The sequence below is a fragment of the Catharus ustulatus genome, chromosome 7 (assembly GCF_009819885.2).
Source record: "Catharus ustulatus isolate bCatUst1 chromosome 7, bCatUst1.pri.v2, whole genome shotgun sequence".
In the NCBI taxonomy this organism is placed as follows: domain Eukaryota; kingdom Metazoa; phylum Chordata; class Aves; order Passeriformes; family Turdidae; genus Catharus; species Catharus ustulatus.
In genome coordinates, this window is record NC_046227.1 from 2738706 (window position 1) to 2758258 (window position 19553).

Sequence of the window (19553 nt, forward strand, 5' to 3'; positions counted from 1 at the left end):
AGCAGTGCTCCTGTAGAAGGTGCAGTTTTCCTCCAAAGGTCCAGTGATGATGAGGAAAGGTTTGGTTTTCCTCTGGGATCCAGCGGAAAAAGGCTGCCTTGGTGTTCCAAATCTCAGATTTTATCTCAGCAGGAAAAGCTTCGCTCCTGCCCTTGGCTGGAGCATCTCCAAGTGGGATGCAGTAATTTTATCAGTCACACAGTGGGACTCAATGGCCCATTAACAGAAGATATCTCCCCGGAGCTTCCTCCGGGTTGTGGAAAAGATAAAGAACACTGCCCCACCTGGCTTCAACAGAGAGTGATAGAATAGATACTTTCGGTCACATCCTGTAATACAACCTAAGACATCTGAGATTCCCTTCCCCACGTTATTAACCCAGCAATGTGTCCACACTGGGACACTTCCAGTGCCAAGGGAGCAGCACCAGGCACACTCCACAAGCAAGGTGGGCAGGAGCCTGAGGGGCATAAAACCTCATCTGCTTTCTACCAGGAGACCAAAATTTCAATCAGCAAAATCAGCACCACTACTCCCAAGGAGTAAGAGCAGTTACAGGCAGGCTTTTAGGAGACAATCCAGCTTCTCCTTCCATTGCAGCACCAGGTCAGAAGGATTTGCTCTCTCAGCGGCCCTTGCAGCCCAGCACGCAGACGTGCCTCACCAAGAACTCCACTGGGGTCTCACGAGAGGAAACTCCCATGGTCTCCAGCATCCTGAAAGGACAAGCAGAGGAAGGGTCTCACCCTGCCCAGAAGCAGAGACACATCTCTTCCACCCACAGCACAGAGGTGGCAGGGCAAATGCTTCCAGCGGCTGCACAAGGGCTGTTCTGGTCAGTGAATAAATCAGCAGGCCCTTGTTGGGGCTGAAACACATGGGTGAAGATGCAACCACCGATATTTTTCATGCCAATTAAGAGCAAAGTAAAGAAAATCAGGATAGTCTCATGTTAGAGGGTTCATGGACACATCAGTGCAAGCACATCCTACTGCTTCACACTTAAAATGTAAGGATCTGCTGTTTAACCCCTTAAAGGTGTCCACCCCTGGGGGAAAGGAGGGAGCACATCCCTGCCCTTGCAGTTTGAAGGGGTCTGCACAACCTCCCTCTGCATAGGACAGATCCTCCATGTCCTGCAGTGTTCTCACCTCTTCTCAGTCTCTTGGAGGAGGGATGTTGCAGCTGTAGGGTCACTCTTCTTAAAGGTTTGATAGGGAGAGGCAGACTCCATGTAACCAACCACACCCTCCACAGTCATGGGAATTGGGTCGTAGATATCAGTGACTCTACAGAGACAAGGGCAAGAAAGGAGCACTGCAAGGTAAATCTCAAAGGTGGGGGAACACAGGGTTGACATGGTGGTGGATAAAATATCTGACACCATCAAAGGTGGTTCTGCTCACCTCTTCTTGTCTGGGAATGACAAGGCCTCAAAGATCACTTGGTAGGTGTCCAAGACATATTTTACTCTAGCATGTGAGTATTTTAACATCTGGTCCCAGCACTGTAAAGATGTGTATTAAAAACAAACACAAAACCACCTGAAGTTTTCAGATGCCACTTAACTCAGGTTTGGGCCTGCATCCGATATGTTCATATGTCCTTTTTTTTTTTTAAAGACTTCTGGCATTAAAATACACCAAATTCTTGCTTAATTCAAAGATCCTATTATAGAAATAAGGCTCCTGTCCTCCCTGCACAGCTCTTACTCATAGTGCAAAGTCTCCTTTTATCCAGTTGTTAAAACAGCCTTTGTCCAGTAAGATTTCTAAAAAAAGGATTTATTCCCAACAGTTTCTACTTCCCATTCTTTTCACTGTGATCAGGGCAACAGGAGAAGTCTCCTGGACAATACCAGCTCCCAGATCTGCCCTGGCACCCTTCTCACCCCCACCAGAGTCTGCCCTATCAGTCCTCATGTCCCTCATGATCCCAGCCTCGTGTGGAAGTCTCTAAATCCTGCCTCAGCCTTATCCCTGCACTTACCCATCCCTTTGCCCCGTTGTGCATGAGGATTCCTCTTGTCACACCCCCTGAACCCCATTCCTTCCTCCCTGCATCCAAAGCCACCCATTCCCCCCGCGCTGAGGTTTAGCCAGCTCACCTCCCTGAAGATCTGGGTGAGTTTTTCGGAGCAGTCTCCGTAGCGCACGCTCATGTCCACGGTGTAGGTGCTGATGGCCACGCAGCCGCCCGGCCTCAGCACGCGCTCGGCCTCCCTCATGAAGCACTCGATGTCGAACCAGTGCGCAGCCGTGAACGACGTCAGGACGTCCACGGAGCCGTCCTGGAACGGCAGCTCCTCTGCAGGGCACACGCTGCAAGGGCCAAGGGGAAAGCCACGGGTCACGTCCATGGGAATTACACAGCAGGACGTGAAGCCAGCGCGTGCTTTTGGATGGTTTGGGATGTGAGACCACAGCTTGTGCAGGTCTAGGATAACGCTTGTGCACACCAGGAGTTCCATCCAATGGAACCTTTGGTGCCAGCTGGCTCTCCCAGCACTCACACTCACAAGCCACCACCTCCACGGGAGGACCTCAATTCTGCCTTGGGCTGAGCCTGCTGCCCTGGCACTCACAGGTAGGAGATGTTGGGCATGCCGGGGGTGTCCTTGGCCTCCTGGATCTGCGCTGCGCTGATGTCCGTGCCCACCACCTTCTTGAAGTGCTCCCCAAGGAAGTGGGTGCCTTGTCCAGACCCACAGCCCACATCCACCGCCAGCTCCGCAGGGATCGCCTTCTGCAGGGAGGAGTGGGTGTGTGTCAGTGGGCAGCCGCCCAATTCCCGGGCTGTGACCCCATCCCTTCCCCCAGGAACAGCCTTGGCATGGCAGAACCTGCAGAAAGCCTCTCCTGTGCCCCCTCCTGGCCTTGAGGCTGCTGCTCTATCTTCCCCTGAGGCATCAACCAAAGGGACACTCCCAGCAAGGCAAACACTGCCACCCACAATTAAACACTCCTTGGATTTCTCCTCCAGCCGCTCACCTTTTCCTGCAGGTAGGAGAGGATGGTCTGCTTGAGCTCCTTTCCCGGTGCAAACCTGTACTTCTGGTAGACCGCCGCATGCTCTCTGCCCTCGAACCTCTGGGTGGCCATGCTGGGTTGAGCTGGCACCTGCAGGAGCAGCGAGCCGGGGATGTCCCAGGGACCGAGCTCCTGCCGCTGCTCAGCCCGGCCCGAGCGCTCCGCTCCCCGCGGGACACCGGCAGGACTTTGCCCGTGGGGCTCCAGCAAGGGAGCGCCAATTCCTGCTCTCCAGGAATCCCTCCCACAGCCCCGAGCTAATCACAGCAGCAGACCTGCGGCGTGCGACAGGAAAAGCTTTCCAGGCTTTTACACACTTCAACTCCTGTGCTTCCCCACCCTCCCACCCGGCTGTTTCCTCAAATCCTTCACCCAGCAGCGCAGCAGAAAGGCTGCCAGTAAAACATGGGAGGATTTTTTTTTAAGGAAATCCATTTTCACACAGTGACAACTCCACCTTGGAAGCCACTGCAAGTCTCTTATCCGACTGAATCCACGGGGATCACGGAACCCAGGAACGCGTGGGGGCGAGCGGGACCCTTCGGGAGAGGCCGGAACAGCTCAGGCCCGGCGTTCCCGGCTCCAGCCCCGCTCCGTGCCCGCTCCATTCTCACAGCCCCATCCCCCCGCTCCGCCCCGGAAGGCTCCCGGCCCCATCCTGTTCGTGCCCGAGCAGGCGCCGTCCGAGGCAGCGGCAGCTCCCGGGGCTCGGCCCCACCGCAGGCGCTGCCCGGAGCGCTCCGAGCCGCGATGCCGGGGATGGACACCCGCTGGAGTGCCCGCACGATACACAAACACACCGGCAGAGCGAGGGCTGTTCTGCCTTCAGAGGAAGAGATGCTCAATCACTCAGGGCCGGAGGAGCAGCGCTCTCCGGAGGGCCCCTCCCGGCGCTGTCCCTTGTCCCCGCAGCCCCTCGCTCTCACCGCAGCCGCTCCCAGCGCCGCCCAGCCCGGGCTGCGGGGCGGCACCGAGCCCGAGGTGAGGGATGGCGGCACCGCCCCGGGACCGCCCAGCCCGGCCGGAGCGGGGGGGAAATCCTGCGGGCGGCTGCCAGAGGCTCCATCCCACCGGGATCTGGAGCGGCAGAGCCGAGCCTGAGCCTTCACACAGCTCCGCGGTTATCGATTACAGAGGTGCGGCTTTCCAAGTGCCCACGGGTCCCGGGAATGCTCGAGCAGATGCAGAGCCCAGAGGATGCTGCAAGGCAGCAGAACGGGATTCAAATGCAGCCAGAGCCATACACACAGAGCTCTGTCTCTCCTGAAGTCCCCTCCTGGTGTCCAGGAGGAAGGAAAAATGCAGCAAGAGCCCCAAGAGCATCACTTCAAGAGCTCAGGATGTTGGTATTTTGCCCTGATTCAGGGCAGGATTTCACCCCTTCTTCAGCAGAGTCATGTTAATTCCCTGAGCTGAGGCCAACAGAGCCCTGCTTTGGTGGAAGCGCAGTCCCTTCGGTTTGTACTTTGCTCTGCAGTCATGGGTCCATGCTAATTAGCACAGCCTTTAGGCCACTCCTACTTTTCAGAGAAATCAGTGAATTTATTTACTCAAGGACTGGAGACAGAGGCTGCTTGAAGCAGTTTGCTAAATCAAAGCATGGCTTGGAGTTCCTGGGCTGGTGTCCCCAATGTTTCATTTGTGCCACCTGCTGCTTAATCGTGCAGGGGTGGTACCTGCAGCAAGAGAAAATACCACAGAGCACCAAAGGCCCTGTGCTGTCATAGCCTGGCTCTTTGGGGTTTGCACACCCCTGTTTTGCTGAGAGCACCTCTGCAGACAGGAAGGGATGTCCCAGGCTGTAAATGGGGTAACTGCAGCACTGCATTGGTGGCTTGTCTTCTTTTTCTTCTGTCTTCACTCAGAGCCAGGATTTAAAATCACATGAAGGAAATGCATTTTCCTACGTTCTGGCTTGGTTGTTTATTAATCTTATCTAAACTACAGAGAGTTCAGCAACACTTGCAGCTACCAGCTAAAAGTGAGCAAAATGGAGACAGATCCAGCTGCTGCAAGGTCTCTTAAAGCTAAACAGTCCAATAGAGAATTAACACCTGTATTATTTATACTTTTAACCCAATAACCAAACTCCTGTTACCTGCAGTGCAGCCCTGTCCAACCAGAATCCACTGCCTGAAACCATGAACAAGAAGGAAGAAGAACACAGAAAAAGACAACACCCAAATTCTTCAATCTTGTCCCATACCTATTACTGTATTCTAAAACCTTCAAATTCAAAACTTGTATTTAACTCCATCACTCAAATTTGGAGCCTTCTCCAAGGCCTCAGGTCAAAAGCAGTGTTCTCCAGGGGGTCAGTGCCAGAAAGCACAGAAAGCTCCAAAATCCCAGGTGTCTGGGATCCAACCCAGGCCTGAGCCCCCTGCCCTGTTCAGAACTCTGCAGTCCCTGGGCTGCTCTCATGGGCAATGCTCAGGTGATGTTTAGCTGGGGCTGCAGCTGACACCAAACACGAGCAGGAAAAGAAAACACCAGCCAGGCACAGGCTGGGAATGGCATCAGGTCTTTCCTAAACCCTCCCAACCTTTGGCACACTCTGCTCCCTCCTCCATCTCTGTTGTGCTCCCCAAGGGACAGTTGCTCTCCAAAGGCCCTGCACCATGCAGAAATAAATTGGTCTCCTCAAGATTTGGGGTGCTGAGCCTTAGACAAAATGTGGGTTCAAACACCAGGCACAGAGAATCAGACACTGACCATCATCCCTGCCTGCCCACTTACCAAATCCAAAGGAATGCCAAAGAGCCCTGGGCTCTTCCCAGCTTGTTCCCCAAACCTTCAGTCCCTGTGGATTTTAATTCTATAGCAGGGTCCTGGATTAACAGACCTTCATTGGGAATGCATCTCACTCTGAAATTTATTAAAACTGACAAAATTGAATCAATGGATTTGTCTCGGTTTTGAAGACAGGTAGTTGCCGAGAAAGGCAGGAATGCCTCCCTGAGATGGAGCGTGCAGATTCCCTCCCTCAAATTTATTATAATTTGGAAATTAAGGGGCTTTCAAGGGAAGATATGGGTTTAGGAGTACCAGTTCTTTACTAATGTATCTATAGGACAAACAAAACCAATATCAGTTATGACAATTAGCGACAAAACAAAACCAGTAACTGAGTTCCAGTCCCTTCTGCCGCAGACGCCGTCTCCCTGCGCTCAGCACCGGGGTGGTGGGGCCAGGACAGGTCCTGTGGACGGCTGGGCTGAGGACGGCGGAGCCCCCGCTGGGAGAAGGGTGGGGAACGGCTTCCCCCGCTCACTGTGTGGGCCGTGGAGCTGGGCTGGGTGCCCAGAGGGGACAGGCTGTGCGGGAAGGCGGCAGTGCAGCGTCTCACAGCAGAGACCCTGGCCCCTGGAGTTGGGATGGAGCAGCTCCCCAGACGTCCTCTCCTGACCCCGCTGACAAGCAAGAACGAGCGGGAGCCCCACCCTGCCCAAACCTTTGTCCCTAGAGATTACGAGCTGGGTGCAGCCCAACAAGGTTTCTTAGCATAATAATGGGGAAAATTCCACAGCAAAAAAATTAGGGGAACAAACCCCCAACATCATCCACCCTGAATTTTTCCCATACTAACATGCTACATCAAATTAAAACCTTTAAACTATATACAGACATGCAGTTACAGATACAAGCACAGTATCATAGGTAGTTCACCCTAGAACAAGGTCTCCTTGGGGTATGCATCGGGTCTCTCCATCCTTTTGCATCACCCACCAGGTACAACCTGGTCCTTGAGCAAAAACCACCCCATGGACAGGATTGTCTTTGCTGGAGGCAGAGTTTACCCAAACAGTTGTCCCTAGCATACCTCTCATGTGTACCACTGGAACCTTATCCCCACCTGGTGTTCCCAAGAGCTCTAATTGGGCAGGGCCTGCTCGGTTAGTGGAACCTTGGGTATTCACTAACCACATGGCCTTTGGTAGATTACTTTCCCAGTTCTTGAAAGTCCCCCCACCAAGTGCCTTCAAGGTGGTTTTAAGCAGACCATTGCACCGTTCGACCTTCCCAGCTGCTGGTGCATGGTAGGGGATGTGGTACACCCACTCAATGCCGTGTTCCCTAGCCCAGGTGTTTATGAGGCTGTTCTTGAAATGAGTCCCATTGTCTGACTCAATTCTCTCAGGGATACCATGCCTCCAAAGGACCTGTTTCTCAAGGCCCAGGATGGTGTTACAGGCAGTGGCGTGAAGCACAGGGTAGGTCTGCAACCATCCGGTGGTGGCTTCCACCATGGTCAGCACGTAGCGCTTGCCTTGGCGGGTCTGAGGCAGTGTGATGTAGTCAATCTGCCAGGCCTCCCCGTACTTATATTTGGACCAACGCCCACCATACCAGAGGGGCTTCACCCGCTTGGCCTGTTTGATGGCAGCGCACGTATCACAGTCATGGATAACTTGAGAGATACTGTCCATGGTTAGATCCACCCCTCGGTCTTGTGCCCACTTATACGTGGCATCTCTGCCCTGATGACCTGAGGCGTCATGGGCCCATCGAGCCAGGAACAATTCTCCCTTGTGTTGCCAATCCAAGTCTATTTTTGACACCTCTATCTTTGAGGCCTGATCTACCTGCTCGTTGTGTCGGTGTTCCTCATTGGCCCGACTCTTGGGGACATGGGCATCCACGTGACAAACTTTCACAGGTAGCCTCTCTACCCGGGTGGCAATGTCTTTCCACTCCTCAGCAGGCCAGATTGGTTTTCCCCTACGTTGCCAGTTTGTCTTTTTCCACCTTTCCATCCAACCCCACAGAGCATTGGCTACCATCCATGAGTCAGTATAAAGGTAGAGTTTTGGCCACTTCTCTCTTTCAGCAACGTCCAGGGCCAGCTGAACAGCTTTGAGTTCAGCAAGTTGACTTGATCCACCTTCTCCTTCGGTAGCTTGTGCAACCTGTCGAGTGGGGCTCCATACGGCTGCTTTCCACTTCCGGTTCATCCCCACGATGTGGCAGGAGCCGTCGGTGAAAAGAGCGTAGCGTGTTTCATCTGCTGGCAGTTGGTTATACGGTGGGGCTTCCTCAGCCCGGCTCACTTGTTCTTGCTCCTCTTCGTCAGCGAGACCAAAATTTTCACCTTTTGGCCAGTTCGTAATTATCTCCAAAATCCCAGGGCGATTTGGGTTTCCGATGTGGGTGCGTTGCGTGATGAGGGCAATCCACTTGCTCCATGTGGCGTCGGTGGCGTGGTGGGTAGAGGGAACCTTTCCTTTGAACATCCACCCCAGCACTGGTAGTCGGGGTGCCAGGAGGAGTTGTGCTTCCGTCCCAATCACCTCTGAGGCAGCTTGGACTCCTTCATAGGCAGCCAGGATCTGCTTCTCTGTGGGAGTGTAGTTGGCTTCAGACCCTCTGTAGCTCCAGTTCCAGAATCCCAGAGGTTGGCCTCGAGTCTCCCCAGGCACCTTCTGCCAAAGGCTCCAGGACAAGCCATGGTTCCTGGCTGCAGTGTAAAGCACATTCTTCACCTCTGGTCCCGTCCTGACTGGGCCAAGGGCCACTGCATGAGCGATCTCCTGCTTGATCTGGGCAAAGGCTTGCTGCTGCTCAGCACCCCAGTGGAAATCGTTCTTCTTACGGGTGACCAGGTAGAGAGGGCTCACAATCTGACTGTACTCGGGAATGTGCATTCTCCAAAAGCCTATGGCATTTAGGAAAGCTTGTGTTTCCTTCTTGTTGGTTGGTGGAGACATTGCGGTGATCTTATTGATGACCTCAGTGGGGATCTGGCGCCGTCCATCTTGCCACTTTACTCCCAGGAACTGGATCTCTCGGGCAGGTCCTTTGACTTTGCTCTTTTTAATGGCAAAGCCAGCTCCCAGCAGAATCTGGATGATTTTCTCTCCTTTCTCAAATACCTCCACTGCCGTGTTCCCCCACACAATGTCATTGATGTATTGAAGGTGTTCTGGAGCCTCACCCTTTTCTAGTGCAGCCTGGATCAGTCCATGACAGATGGTGGGGCTGTGTTTCCACCCCTGGGGCAGACGATTCCACCTGTACTGCACGCCCCTCCATGTAAAGGCAAACTGAGGCCTGCACTCTGCTGCCAGGGGAATGGAGAAAAAGGCGTTGGCAATGTCAATGGTGGCATACCACCTTGCTGCCTTGGACTCCAGCTCGTACTGGAGCTCCAGCATGTCCGGCACGGCAGCGCTCAGTGGTGGAGTCACTTCGTTCAACACACGATAGTCCACAGTCAATCTCCATTCTCCATCAGACTTGTGCATGGGCCAGATGGGGCTGTTGAAGGGTGAGTGGGTTTTGGTGACCACCCCTTGGCTCTCCAGCTCACGGATCATCTTGTGGATGGGGATCACGGCATCTCGATTCGTCCAGTACTGCCGGAGGTGGCAATTGGCACTTGTTGCTCTTCCACCTTCAGGAGTCCCACTGCAGATGGGTTTTCTGACAGTCCAGGCAAGGTGTTCAACTGCTTAATGCCCTCTGCCGCTACAGCAGCTATTCCAAAAGCCCATCTGTATCCCTTTGGGTCTTTGTAATAGCCACTCCTGAGAAAGTCTATGCCTAGAATGGGCAGTGCCTCTGGGCCAGTTACAATCGGATGTTTCTGCCACCCCTCCCCTGTCAGGCTCACCTCAGCCTCCAGCAAAGTCAATTCCTGTGATCCCCCTGTCACCCCAACAACGGAAACAGGTTCTTTCCCCACATGTCCTGATGGTATCAGAGTACACTGTGAGCCACTATCAACTAACGCCCTGTGTTTTTGTGGCTCTGATGTGCCAGGCCATTGGATCCACACCGTTCGATAGACCCTGTTATCCCATGCCTCTCCCTGGCTAGAGGCAGGGCCCCTCTAGCACTGGTTGTTATTTCCTTCCTGGGCATACATAGTAGAGGTTCCTTCAAGTGGGTCTGACAGATTATCCTCTCTTCTGTAATACCCTGCACCTTGATTATGGGAGGTTGAGGCTACCTTCACTTTAGTAGACCTGCCTTGGTTAGTGTTTCCTCCCCTGAGCTGACGCTGCCAGGACAGAAGTGGGTTTCCCATCCTATTTTCCCATGTCCTCCCCATGGTCATGCAAAAAGAACCACAGATCAGCGTGTGGGGTGTACCCTCTCTCCCTTGCTGGGGGGTGTTGGGCTCTGACTTTGGGGCCTGTGACTCGTACTGGTGCTGCATTGACCTTCCTTACCTCTTCCCTTATCTCCCTCATCTCCTCCTTAAACTCCTCTTTGAGTTCCTTAAGCACAGCAGAGACATGAGCCTGCATTGGGCCATTGATCATGCTCTCAAAATTTCTGAGCTTGTTAGCAACAGAGCCCACTGTTTCTTGGCTGTTGTCGGCATTAGTCGTTGCAATGAAGGTGCTGTATTGAGATGGCCCCAGGTTTGCCAGATTCCACAGCATCTGCCCTGTGCACCTGACCTTGTCAGGGTCATTGTCATGCTGTCCATCCCTCCCAAAGAGTACCTCCAATACTGCCACTTCTTTCAGCTGTTGAATTCCTTCCTCAAGGGTCTTCCAGCGCATTCTATTGTGGTGCTCCTGCATTCTTTCTTTGTTGACAAACCTCTCTCTTACATTCATTAAAAGCCGCTCCCAGAGGGGAAGTGGGCCTGGCTCCCTTACAAATATCTGGTCCACACCTGAGTCCTGGACAAGGATCCCAAATTCCTTGCCTCTGTACCATCCAAGTGCACACCTGTACCCATGAGGTCCCAGACCCAAAGCAACCAAGTTGTCAAAGCCTCCCGGCCCCATCATGCAATATCTTTCCACAGATTACGGAGATTTTCATATGACAGGGACTCAGTGATGATCTCAACCTCTGGCTCCCCTGCTGGTTGTGAGGGCCCTCCTTTCTTTCCTTATTATCTAGGTGCTTTGTTTTCGTCTTAGACTTCCTAGTTTCTGCAGGGGTGACTGCTGCTGGCTGTGAGTGCCCTTGTGGTTCAGTTGGAACCTGGGCAGATGTAACTTTGTGGGTTCCACTGCAGCACCATCAGACTCTCCCTCTTTAGGGCAGGGGGAGGGTTCCTCACCAGCTGGGGAAAAGTACTCCTTCAGCATCTGGTGGATCTTCTCCTCCATTACCTCCAACCAATCTGGGTGGTTTATTTTTGAGATGGGCTCTGGGGCAGGGTCAGGCTCTGGGGCAGCATCCCTAGTCTCTGGGGCAGTGTCAATGTCTGCAGTACCATCCCTACTTCCTGGAGTAGGTATCAGGGTTGTTATCCAGCTCAATCCCCCCTCATCTCTAAATGTTAAGTAAGACAAGCCTATCAGTTACACCAGCCACTGTATAATATCATTAGCATATCATATAATATCATTATCAAAAACTGGTGGGGTAGACCCAAAAATCTAGGTGAAGGGTTGGGAAAAAATTGTCCCTGGTGTCATTCCCTCACAGTAAGTACCATTATTAGAGTTAGCCCAGAAATATACAGTGAGTGTGTGATAGCCCTGAATCTGCCTTCCAAAGGAAGTTAAAAGTCCATTAATTCCCCACCTTGTTAACCCATAAATCAAACTGGATAGCGGCCACAGTAGCCTTAGCTATAGGGCCCATGTTTAGATAAGGGCCTGCAAATGGGAGAAATACAGCCACAACCACGTGCCACCCAAACCAGGGTAAACTAGACAACATATTGCCATCTAATGAGGTTACTGTAACAGCACACAAAAAATTAGGTTACTCAAGAACTGTTATTCCTTTTATCTCTTGATGGCCTTGTGCCCGACACTGGGCACCAAAATCTGTCCTGGTTTGAAGGACAGGTGTCTGCAATAAAGGCAGAAACTGCTCTTTGAAATGGAGAATGTAAACCCCCTCCCTGCAAATTATAGTAATTTTGAAATCAAGGGGCTTTCAGGCCAAGATATAGGAATTAGGAATAACAGTTCTTTACTAGGAAAATTAAAATAGAAATACAGTACTACAAAGAACAAACCCAAAACACTGCCAGAGTCAGAATCCAAGCTGACACCCCATCAGTCAGTCAGGGTGTTGGCAGCAGTCCCATTCCATGGTGGCTGCATCCTCCTGCAGTGACAGATGTGGCTCAGTTGGAGCAGTGCTCCTGTAGAAGGTGCAGTTTTCCTCCAAAGGTCCAGTGATGATGAGGAAAGGTTTGGTTTTCCTCTGGGATCCAGCGGAAAAAGGCTGCCTTGGTGTTCCAAATCTCAGATTTTATCTCAGCAGGAAAAGCTTCGCTCCTGCCCTTGGCTGGAGCATCTCCAAGTGGGATGCAGTAATTTTATCAGTCACACAGTGGGACTCAATGGCCCATTAACAGAAGATATCTCCCCGGAGCTTCCTCCGGGTTGTGGAAAAGATAAAGAACACTGCCCCACCTGGCTTCAACAGAGAGTGATAGAATAGATACTTTCGGTCACATCCTGTAATACAACCTAAGACATCTGAGATTCCCTTCCCCACGTTATTAACCCAGCAATGTGTCTACAATGGGACACTTCCAGTGCCAAGGGAGCAGCACCAGGCACACTCCACAAGCAAGGTGGGCAGGAGCCTGAGGGACATAAAACCCCATCTGCTTTCTACCAGGAGACCAAAATTTCAATCAGCAAAATCAGCACCACTACTCCCAAGGAGTAAGAGCAGTTACAGGCAGGCTTTTAGGAGACAATCCACCTTCTCCTTCCATTGCAGCACCAGGTCAGAAGGGTTTGCTCTCTCAGCGGCCCTTGCAGCCCAGCACGCAGACGTGCCTCACCAAGAACTCCACTGGGGTCTCACGAGAGGAAACTCCCATGGTCTCCAGCATCCTGAAAGGACAAGCAGAGGAAGGGTCTCACCCTGCCCAGAAGCAGAGACACATCTCTTCCACCCACAGCACAGAGGTGGCAGGGCAAATGCTTCCAGCGGCTGCACAAGGGCTGTTCTGGTCAGTGAATAAATCAGCAGGCCCTTGTTGGGGCTGAAACACATGGGTGAAGATGCAACCACCAATATTTTTCATGCCAATTAAGAGCAAAGTAAAGAAAATCAGGATAGTCTCATGTTAGAGGGTTCATGGACACATCAGTGCAAGCACATCCTACTGCTTCACACTTAAAATGTAAGGATCTGCTGTTTAACCCCTTAAAGGTGTCCACCCCTGGGGGAAAGGAGGGAGCACATCCCTGCCCTTGCAGTTTGAAGGGGTCTGCACAACCTCCCTCTGCATAGGACAGGTCCTCCATGTCCTGCAGTGTTCTCACCTCTTCTCAGTCTCTTGGAGGAGGGATGTTGCAGCTGTAGGGTCACTCTTCTTAAAGGTCTGATATGAAGAGGCAGACTCCATGTAACCAACCACACCCTCCACAGTCATGGGAATTGGGTCGTAGATATCAGTGACTCTACAGAGACAAGGGCAAGAAAGGAGCACTGCAAGGTAAATCTCAAAGGTGGGGGAACACAGGGTTGACATGGTGGTGGATAAAATATCTGACACCATCAAAGGTGGTTCTGCTCACCTCTTCTTGTCTGGGAATGGCAAGGCCTCAAAGATCACTTGGTAGTTGTCCAAGACATATTTTACCCTAGCATGTGAGTATTTTAACATCTGGTCCCAGCACTGTAAAGATGTGTATTAAAAACAAACACAAAACCACCTGAAGTTTTCAGATGCCACTTAACTCAGGTTTGGGCCTGCATCCGATATGTTCATATGTCCTTTTTTTTTTTTAAAGACTTCTGGCATTAAAATACACCAAATTCTTGCTTAATTCAAAGATCCTATTATAGAAATAAGGCTCCTGTCCTCCCTGCACAGCTCTTACTCATAGTGCAAAGTCTCCTTTTATCCAGTTGTTAAAACAGCCTTTGTCCAGTAAGATTTCTAAAAAAAGGATTTATTCCCAACAGTTTCTACTTCCCATTCTTTTCACTGTGATCAGGGCAACAGGAGAAGTCTCCTGGACAATACCAGCTCCCAGATCTGCCCTGGCACCCTTCTCACCCCCACCAGAGTCTGCCCTATCAGTCCTCATGTCCCTCATGATCCCAGCCTCGTGTGGAAGTCTCTAAATCCTGCCTCAGCCTTATCCCTGCACTTACCCATCCCTTTGCCCCGTTGTGCATGAGGATTCCTCTTGTCACACCCCCTGAACCCCATTCCTTCCTCCCTGCATCCAAAGCCACCCATTCCCCCCGCGCTGAGGTTTAGCCAGCTCACCTCCCTGAAGATCTGGGTGAGTTTTTCGGAGCAGTCTCCGTAGCGCACGCTCATGTCCACGGTGTAGGTGCTGATGGCCACGCAGCCGCCCGGCCTCAGCACGCGCTCGGCCTCCCTCATGAAGCGCTCGATGTCGAACCAGTGCGCGGCCGTGAACGACGTCAGGACGTCCACGGAGCCGTCCTGGAACGGCAGCTCCTCTGCAGGGCACACGCTGCAAGGGCCAAGGGGAAAGCCACGGGTCACGTCCATGGGAATTACACAGCAGGACGTGAAGCCAGCGCGTGCTTTTGGATGGTTTGGGATGCGAGACCACAGCTTGTGCACGTCTAGGATAACGCTTGTGCACACCAGGAGTTCCATCCAATGGAACCTTTGGTGCCAGCTGGCTCTCCCAGCACTCAGCCTCACAAACCACGGGAGGACCTCAATTCTGCCTTGGGCTGAGCCTGCTGCCCTGGCACTCACAGGTAGGAGATGTTGGGCATGCCGGGGTTGTCCTTGGCCTCCTGGATCTGCGCTGCGCTGATGTCCGTGCCCACCACCTTCTTGAAGTGCTCCCCAAGGAAGTGGGTGCCTTGTCCAGACCCACAGCCCACATCCACCGCCAGCTCCGCTGGGATCGCCTTCTGCAGGGAGGAGTGGGTGTGTGTCAGTGGGCAGCCGCCCAATTCCCGGGCTGTGACCCCATCCCTTCCCCCAGGAACAGCCTTGGCATGGCAGAACCTGCAGAAAGCCTCTCCTGTGCCCCCTCCTGGCCTTGAGGCTGCTGCTCTATCTTCCCCTGAGGCACCAACCAAAGGGACACTCCCAGCAAGGCAAACACTGCCACCCACAATTAAACACTCCTTGGATTTCTCCTCCAGCCGCTCACCTTTTCCTGCAGGTAGGAGAGGATGGTCTGCTTGAGCTCCTTTCCCGGTGCAAACCTGTACTTCTGGTAGACCGCCGCATGCTCTCTGCCCTCGAACCTCTTGGTGGCCATGCTGGGTTGAGCTGGCACCTGCAGGAGCAGCGAGCCGGGGATGTCCCAGGGACCGAGCTCCTGCCGCTGCTCAGCCCGGCCCGAGCGCTCCGCTCCCCGCGGGACACCGGCAGGACTTTGCCCGTGGGGCTCCAGCAAGGGAGCGCCAATTCCTGCTCTCCAGGAATCCCTCCCACAGCCCCGAGCTAATCACAGCAGCAAACCTGCGGCGTGCGACAGGAAAAGCTTTCCAGGCTTTTACACACTTCAACTCCTGTGCATCCCCACCCTCCCACCCGGCTGCTTCCTCAAATCCTTCACCCAGCAGCGCAGCAGAAAGGCTGCCAGTAAAACATGGGAGGATTTTTTTTAAGGAAATCCATTTTCACACAGTGACAACTCCACCTTGGAAGCCACTGCAAGTCTCTTATCCGACTGAATCCACGGGGATCACGGAACCCAGGAACGCGTGGGGGCGAGCGGGACCCTTCGGGAGGGGCCGGAACAGCTCAGGCCCGGCGCTCCCGGCTCCAGCCCCGCTCCGTGCCCGCTCCATTCTCACAGCCCCATCCCCCCGCTCCGCCCCGGAAGGCTCCCGGCCCCATCCTGTTCGTGCCCGAGCAGGCGCCGTCCGAGGCAGCGGCAGCTCCCGGGGCTCGGCCCCACCGCAGGCGCTGCCCGGAGCGCTCCGAGCCGCGATGCCGGGGATGGACACCCGCTGGAGTGCCCGCACGATACACAAACACACCGGCAGAGCAAGGGCTGTTCTGCCTTCAGAGGAAGAGATGCTCAATCACTCAGGGCCGGAGGAGCAGCGCTCTCCGGAGGGCCCCTCCCGGCGCTGTCCCTTGTCCCCGCAGCCCCTCGCTCTCACCGCAGCCGCTCCCAGCGCCGCCCAGCCCGGGCTGCGGGGCGGCACCGAGCCCGAGGCGAGGGATGGCGGCACCGCCCCGGGACCGCCCAGCCCGGCCGGAGCGGGGGGAAATCCTGCGGGCGGCTGCCAGAGGCTCCATCCCACCGGGATCTGGAGCGGCAGAGCCGAGCCTGAGCCTTCACACAGCTCCGCGGTTATCGATTACAGAGGTGCGGCTTTCCAAGTGCCCACGGGTCCCGGGAATGCTCGAGCAGATGCAGAGCCCAGAGGATGCTGCAAGGCAGCAGAACGGGATTCAAATGCAGCCAGAGCCATACACACAGGGCTCTGTCTGTCCTGAAGTCCCCTCCTGGTGTCCAGCAGGAAGGAAAAATGCAGCAAGAGCCCCAAGAGCATCACTTCAAGAGCTCAGGATGTTGGTATTTTGCCCTGATTCAGGGCAGGATTTCACCCCTTCTTCAGCAGAGTCATGTTAATTCCCTGAGCTGAGGCCAACAGAGCCCTGCTTTGGTGGAAGCACAGTCCCTTCGGTTTGTACTTTGCTCTGCAGTCATGGGTCCATGCTAATTAGCACAGCCTTTAGGCCACTCCTACTTTTCAGAGAAATCAGTGAATTTATTTACCGAAGGAGGGAAGACAGAGGCTGCTTGAAGCAGTTTGCTAAATCAAAGCATGGCTTGGAGTTCCTGGGCTGGTGTCCCAAATATTTCATTTGTGCCACCTGCTGCTTAATCGTGCAGGGGTGGTACCTGCAGCAAGAGAAAATACCACAGAGCACCAAAGGCCCTGTGCTGTCATAGCCTGGCTCTTTGGGGTTTGCACACCCCTGTTTTGCTGAGAGCACCTCTGCAGACAGGAAGGGATGTCCCAGGCTGTAAATGGGGTAACTGCAGCACTGCATTGGTGGCTTGTCTTCTTTTTCTTCTGTCTTCACTCAGAGCCAGGATTTAAAATCACATGAAGGAAATGAATTTTCCTATGTTCGGGCTTGGTTGTTTATTAATTTTATCTAAACTACAGAGAGTTCTGCAACTCTTCTGGCTACCAGCTAAAAGTGAGCAAAATGGAGACAGATCCAGCTGCTGCAAGGTCTCTTAAAGCTAAACAGTCCAACAGAGAATTAACACCTGTATTATTTATACTTTTAACCCAATAACCAAACTCCTGTGACCTGCAGTGCAGCCCTGTCCAACCAGAAACCACTGCCTGAAATCATGGGGAAGAAGGAAGAAGAGCACATAAAATTCTTCAGTCTTGTCCCATACCTATTACTGTATTCTAAAACCTTCAAATTGAAAACCCTTCACCATGTGAAATCACACACTTGTATTTAACTCCATCACTCAAATTTGGAGCCTTCTCCAAGGCCTCAGGTCAAAATCAGTGTTCTCCAGGGGGTCAGTGCCAGAAAGCACAGAAAGCTCCAAAATCCCAGGTTTCTGGGATCCAACCCAGGCCTGAGCCCCCTGCCCTGTTCAGAGCTCTGCAGTCCCTGGGCTGCTCTCATGGGCAGTGCTCAGGTGATGTTTAGCTGGGGCTGCAGCTGACACCAAACACGAACAGGAAAAGAAAACACCAGCCAGGCACAGGCTGGGAATGGCACCAGGTCTTTCCTAAGCCCTCCCAACCTTTGTCACACTCTGCTCCCTCCTCCATCTCTGTTGTGCTCCCCAAGGGACAGCTGCTCTCCAAAGGCCCTGCACCATGCAGAAATAAATTGGTCTCCTCAAGACTGGGGTAGCTGAGCCTTAGACAAAATGTGGGTTCAAACACCAGGCACAGAGAATCAGACACTGACCATCATCCCTGCCTGCCCACTTATCAAATCCAAAGGAATGCCAAAGAGCCCTGGGCTCTTCCCAGCTTGTTCCCCAAACCTTCAGTCCCTGTGGATTTTAATTCTATAGCAGGATCCTGGATTAACAGACCTTCATTGGGAATGCATCTCACTCTGAAATTTATTAAAACTGACAAAATGAATCAATCTATTTTAGTGGACAAAAAGGCCAAAGGATACTTCTGTCTGTCCTCCTGTGCCCATTAGTATTTTTTTACCAACAGGATTACTTGTGCATGGATTGCTTGGAGCTAAAGGAAGAGGAGGCAAATGGCACCCCAAAGGCATTCAATGTACAAATTTAATTGTTTTAACTCATTCCATCTTTGATTGACTCCGAAGCTTTTTGCTGGACCACACAAGAGGGAGGATACCCACAGGGCTGGGTTCCACCTCCCCATCCCCAGGATTCCCTGGAGAAGTCAGTGAGATTTCTCCTACCTTGTGGAAAATTTGATTTGGTTTTAAGATCCCAGTAAGGTTTCAGCTCTCACAAGATTCTTCCCTGTTTATTTGTTCTCAGATGGAAAAGAAACAAGATTTATTGTCACAACAAGGAATAAAAAGATTGGAAAATAGTTGGCATTTCTTCAGTGATCTTTTTAAACCTAGAGGGCTCATACTTGAAATTAATGAAGAATATAATTCTCTTGTCTTAAAAGCAGTGGGGTATGGATAAAGTTCCTCGTAGGGAAGGGAGTTATCCACAGATCAGGGATGTCTCTGTTGATGTGTTAGAGCTGTACCTCAAGATCTCAGCTGGCATCAGGGCTATCCCTGGCATTTACAACCCAGGAAAAAAATCAGTGTTTGTGCCCAAAGAAAGCCCAGATGAACAAGAGACCTAGATGATCAGCTGGAGAGGGGAGGGAGAAGGGAATTTCTGTAGCAGTGACTATTTTGGGAAGTACATCCGTGCCGGTGCAATTCCCAGATCCTTGCAATCGCAGCGGCGGTGCCTGGTGATTGTCTGTTCCAGCACACAAAAGGCTGGAGGGGAAATAAGGGCAGGCAGGGACACTCTCAAGGGCAGAGGAGGAGGAAGCCTGCAGAGGAGAGCATCCTTAGCTCTGCAATCCTGCCTCGCCCCTCGGCTCATCCGGCCATAAATCCTTCCTTGGAATGAGTGATGAGCAGCACGGGGGGAGATGGGAGCAGAGCCCAGCACTGCGGGCTTCCAGAAACAATAACAATAAGTCCTTCTCCCAGCATTTCACCTTTTAATTCAGGAAGATGGGAAATCTGCTTATGGATCCAGTGAATTAAATGAAATTTAGAAGTCCCCTGAGAATCTGTGGCCGAGCAACCTGAGATCTCCCATTCCCCAGGCAGGGGCCGGATCCGCTGCTGATGAATTAACAATTCTGGAATAAAAAGAGGGAGAGAAATGTGAGCTCAAATGATCTTATTTCATCTTTCCTTGCACGAACACACTGGGCACAAGGGTGTAGTAGCTGCTATGATTATATCTGCTGGCATAGGCAAAATGTCCAGGAAGCTGCTGTGCTAAAATTAAATAACTCTTGGGGATGTGCGTGGCCAAACCAGGCTCAGAGCAATTGCTCTGGGTCTGGCTGATGCCTGATGGGCTGTTCTGAAATGCAAACAAATTTGTGGTGACTAAACAAGATCCAGGACCATCTTAATTCAGAGTTTAAGCTTTTCCTTCTTGGGGTCCCAGCCAG

General features: G+C 52.6%; 2 protein-coding genes across 4 annotated transcripts; both read right to left on the minus strand.

Moving 5' to 3' along the window:
* Positions 1 to 242: 242 nt before the first annotated feature.
* Positions 243 to 3997, minus strand: LOC116998815 (putative methyltransferase DDB_G0268948). 2 transcript variants are annotated; one of them, XM_033064926.2, is made up of 7 exons: positions 3830 to 3997; positions 2991 to 3119; positions 2585 to 2745; positions 2108 to 2321; positions 1407 to 1507; positions 1152 to 1289; positions 243 to 716 (listed from the first exon to the last, which is right to left on the minus strand). In XM_033064926.2, exons 2-7 carry the CDS (start codon positions 3099 to 3101, stop codon positions 626 to 628), a joined length of 816 nt encoding a protein of 271 aa, XP_032920817.1. In that variant the 5' UTR covers positions 3102 to 3119; positions 3830 to 3997; the 3' UTR covers positions 243 to 625. The 2 variants fall into 2 exon arrangements, with proteins under 2 accessions (XP_032920817.1, XP_032920818.1); XM_033064927.1 differs by lacking the exon at positions 3830 to 3997 and adding an exon at positions 3487 to 3593.
* Positions 3998 to 12328: 8331 nt separating this feature from the next.
* On the minus strand, positions 12329 to 16076 carry LOC116998816 (putative methyltransferase DDB_G0268948). Of its 2 annotated transcripts, none has more exons than XM_033064928.1 (7): positions 15906 to 16076; positions 15068 to 15196; positions 14662 to 14822; positions 14194 to 14407; positions 13493 to 13593; positions 13238 to 13375; positions 12329 to 12802 (listed from the first exon to the last, which is right to left on the minus strand). In XM_033064928.1, the coding sequence occupies exons 2-7, from the start codon at positions 15176 to 15178 to the stop codon at positions 12712 to 12714; spliced, it is 816 nt and encodes a 271-aa protein (XP_032920819.1). In that variant the 5' UTR covers positions 15179 to 15196; positions 15906 to 16076; the 3' UTR covers positions 12329 to 12711. The 2 variants fall into 2 exon arrangements, with proteins under 2 accessions (XP_032920819.1, XP_032920820.1); XM_033064929.1 differs by lacking the exon at positions 15906 to 16076 and adding an exon at positions 15563 to 15749.
* Positions 16077 to 19553: the final 3477 nt, after the last annotated feature.

Bases quoted from the DNA above. Each gene is read 5' to 3' on its own strand.
- LOC116998815 (XM_033064926.2), bottom strand. From the start codon at position 3,101: ATGGCCACCCAGAGGTTCGAGGGCAGAGAGCATGCGGCGGTCTACCAG. The intron at 2,746-2,990 runs GTGAGCGGCTGG...TCCTCCCTGCAG, and splicing joins TCTCCTACCTGCAGGAAAAG to AAGGCGATCCCTGCGGAGCT. The intron at 1,508-2,107 runs GTGAGCTGGCTA...ACATCTTTACAG, and splicing joins TCACCCAGATCTTCAGGGAG to TGCTGGGACCAGATGTTAAA.
- LOC116998816 (XM_033064928.1), bottom strand. From the start codon at position 15,178: ATGGCCACCAAGAGGTTCGAGGGCAGAGAGCATGCGGCGGTCTACCAG. The intron at 14,823-15,067 runs GTGAGCGGCTGG...TCCTCCCTGCAG, and splicing joins TCTCCTACCTGCAGGAAAAG to AAGGCGATCCCAGCGGAGCT. The intron at 14,408-14,661 runs GTGAGTGCCAGG...TGGCCCTTGCAG, and splicing joins ATGCCCAACATCTCCTACCT to CGTGTGCCCTGCAGAGGAGC.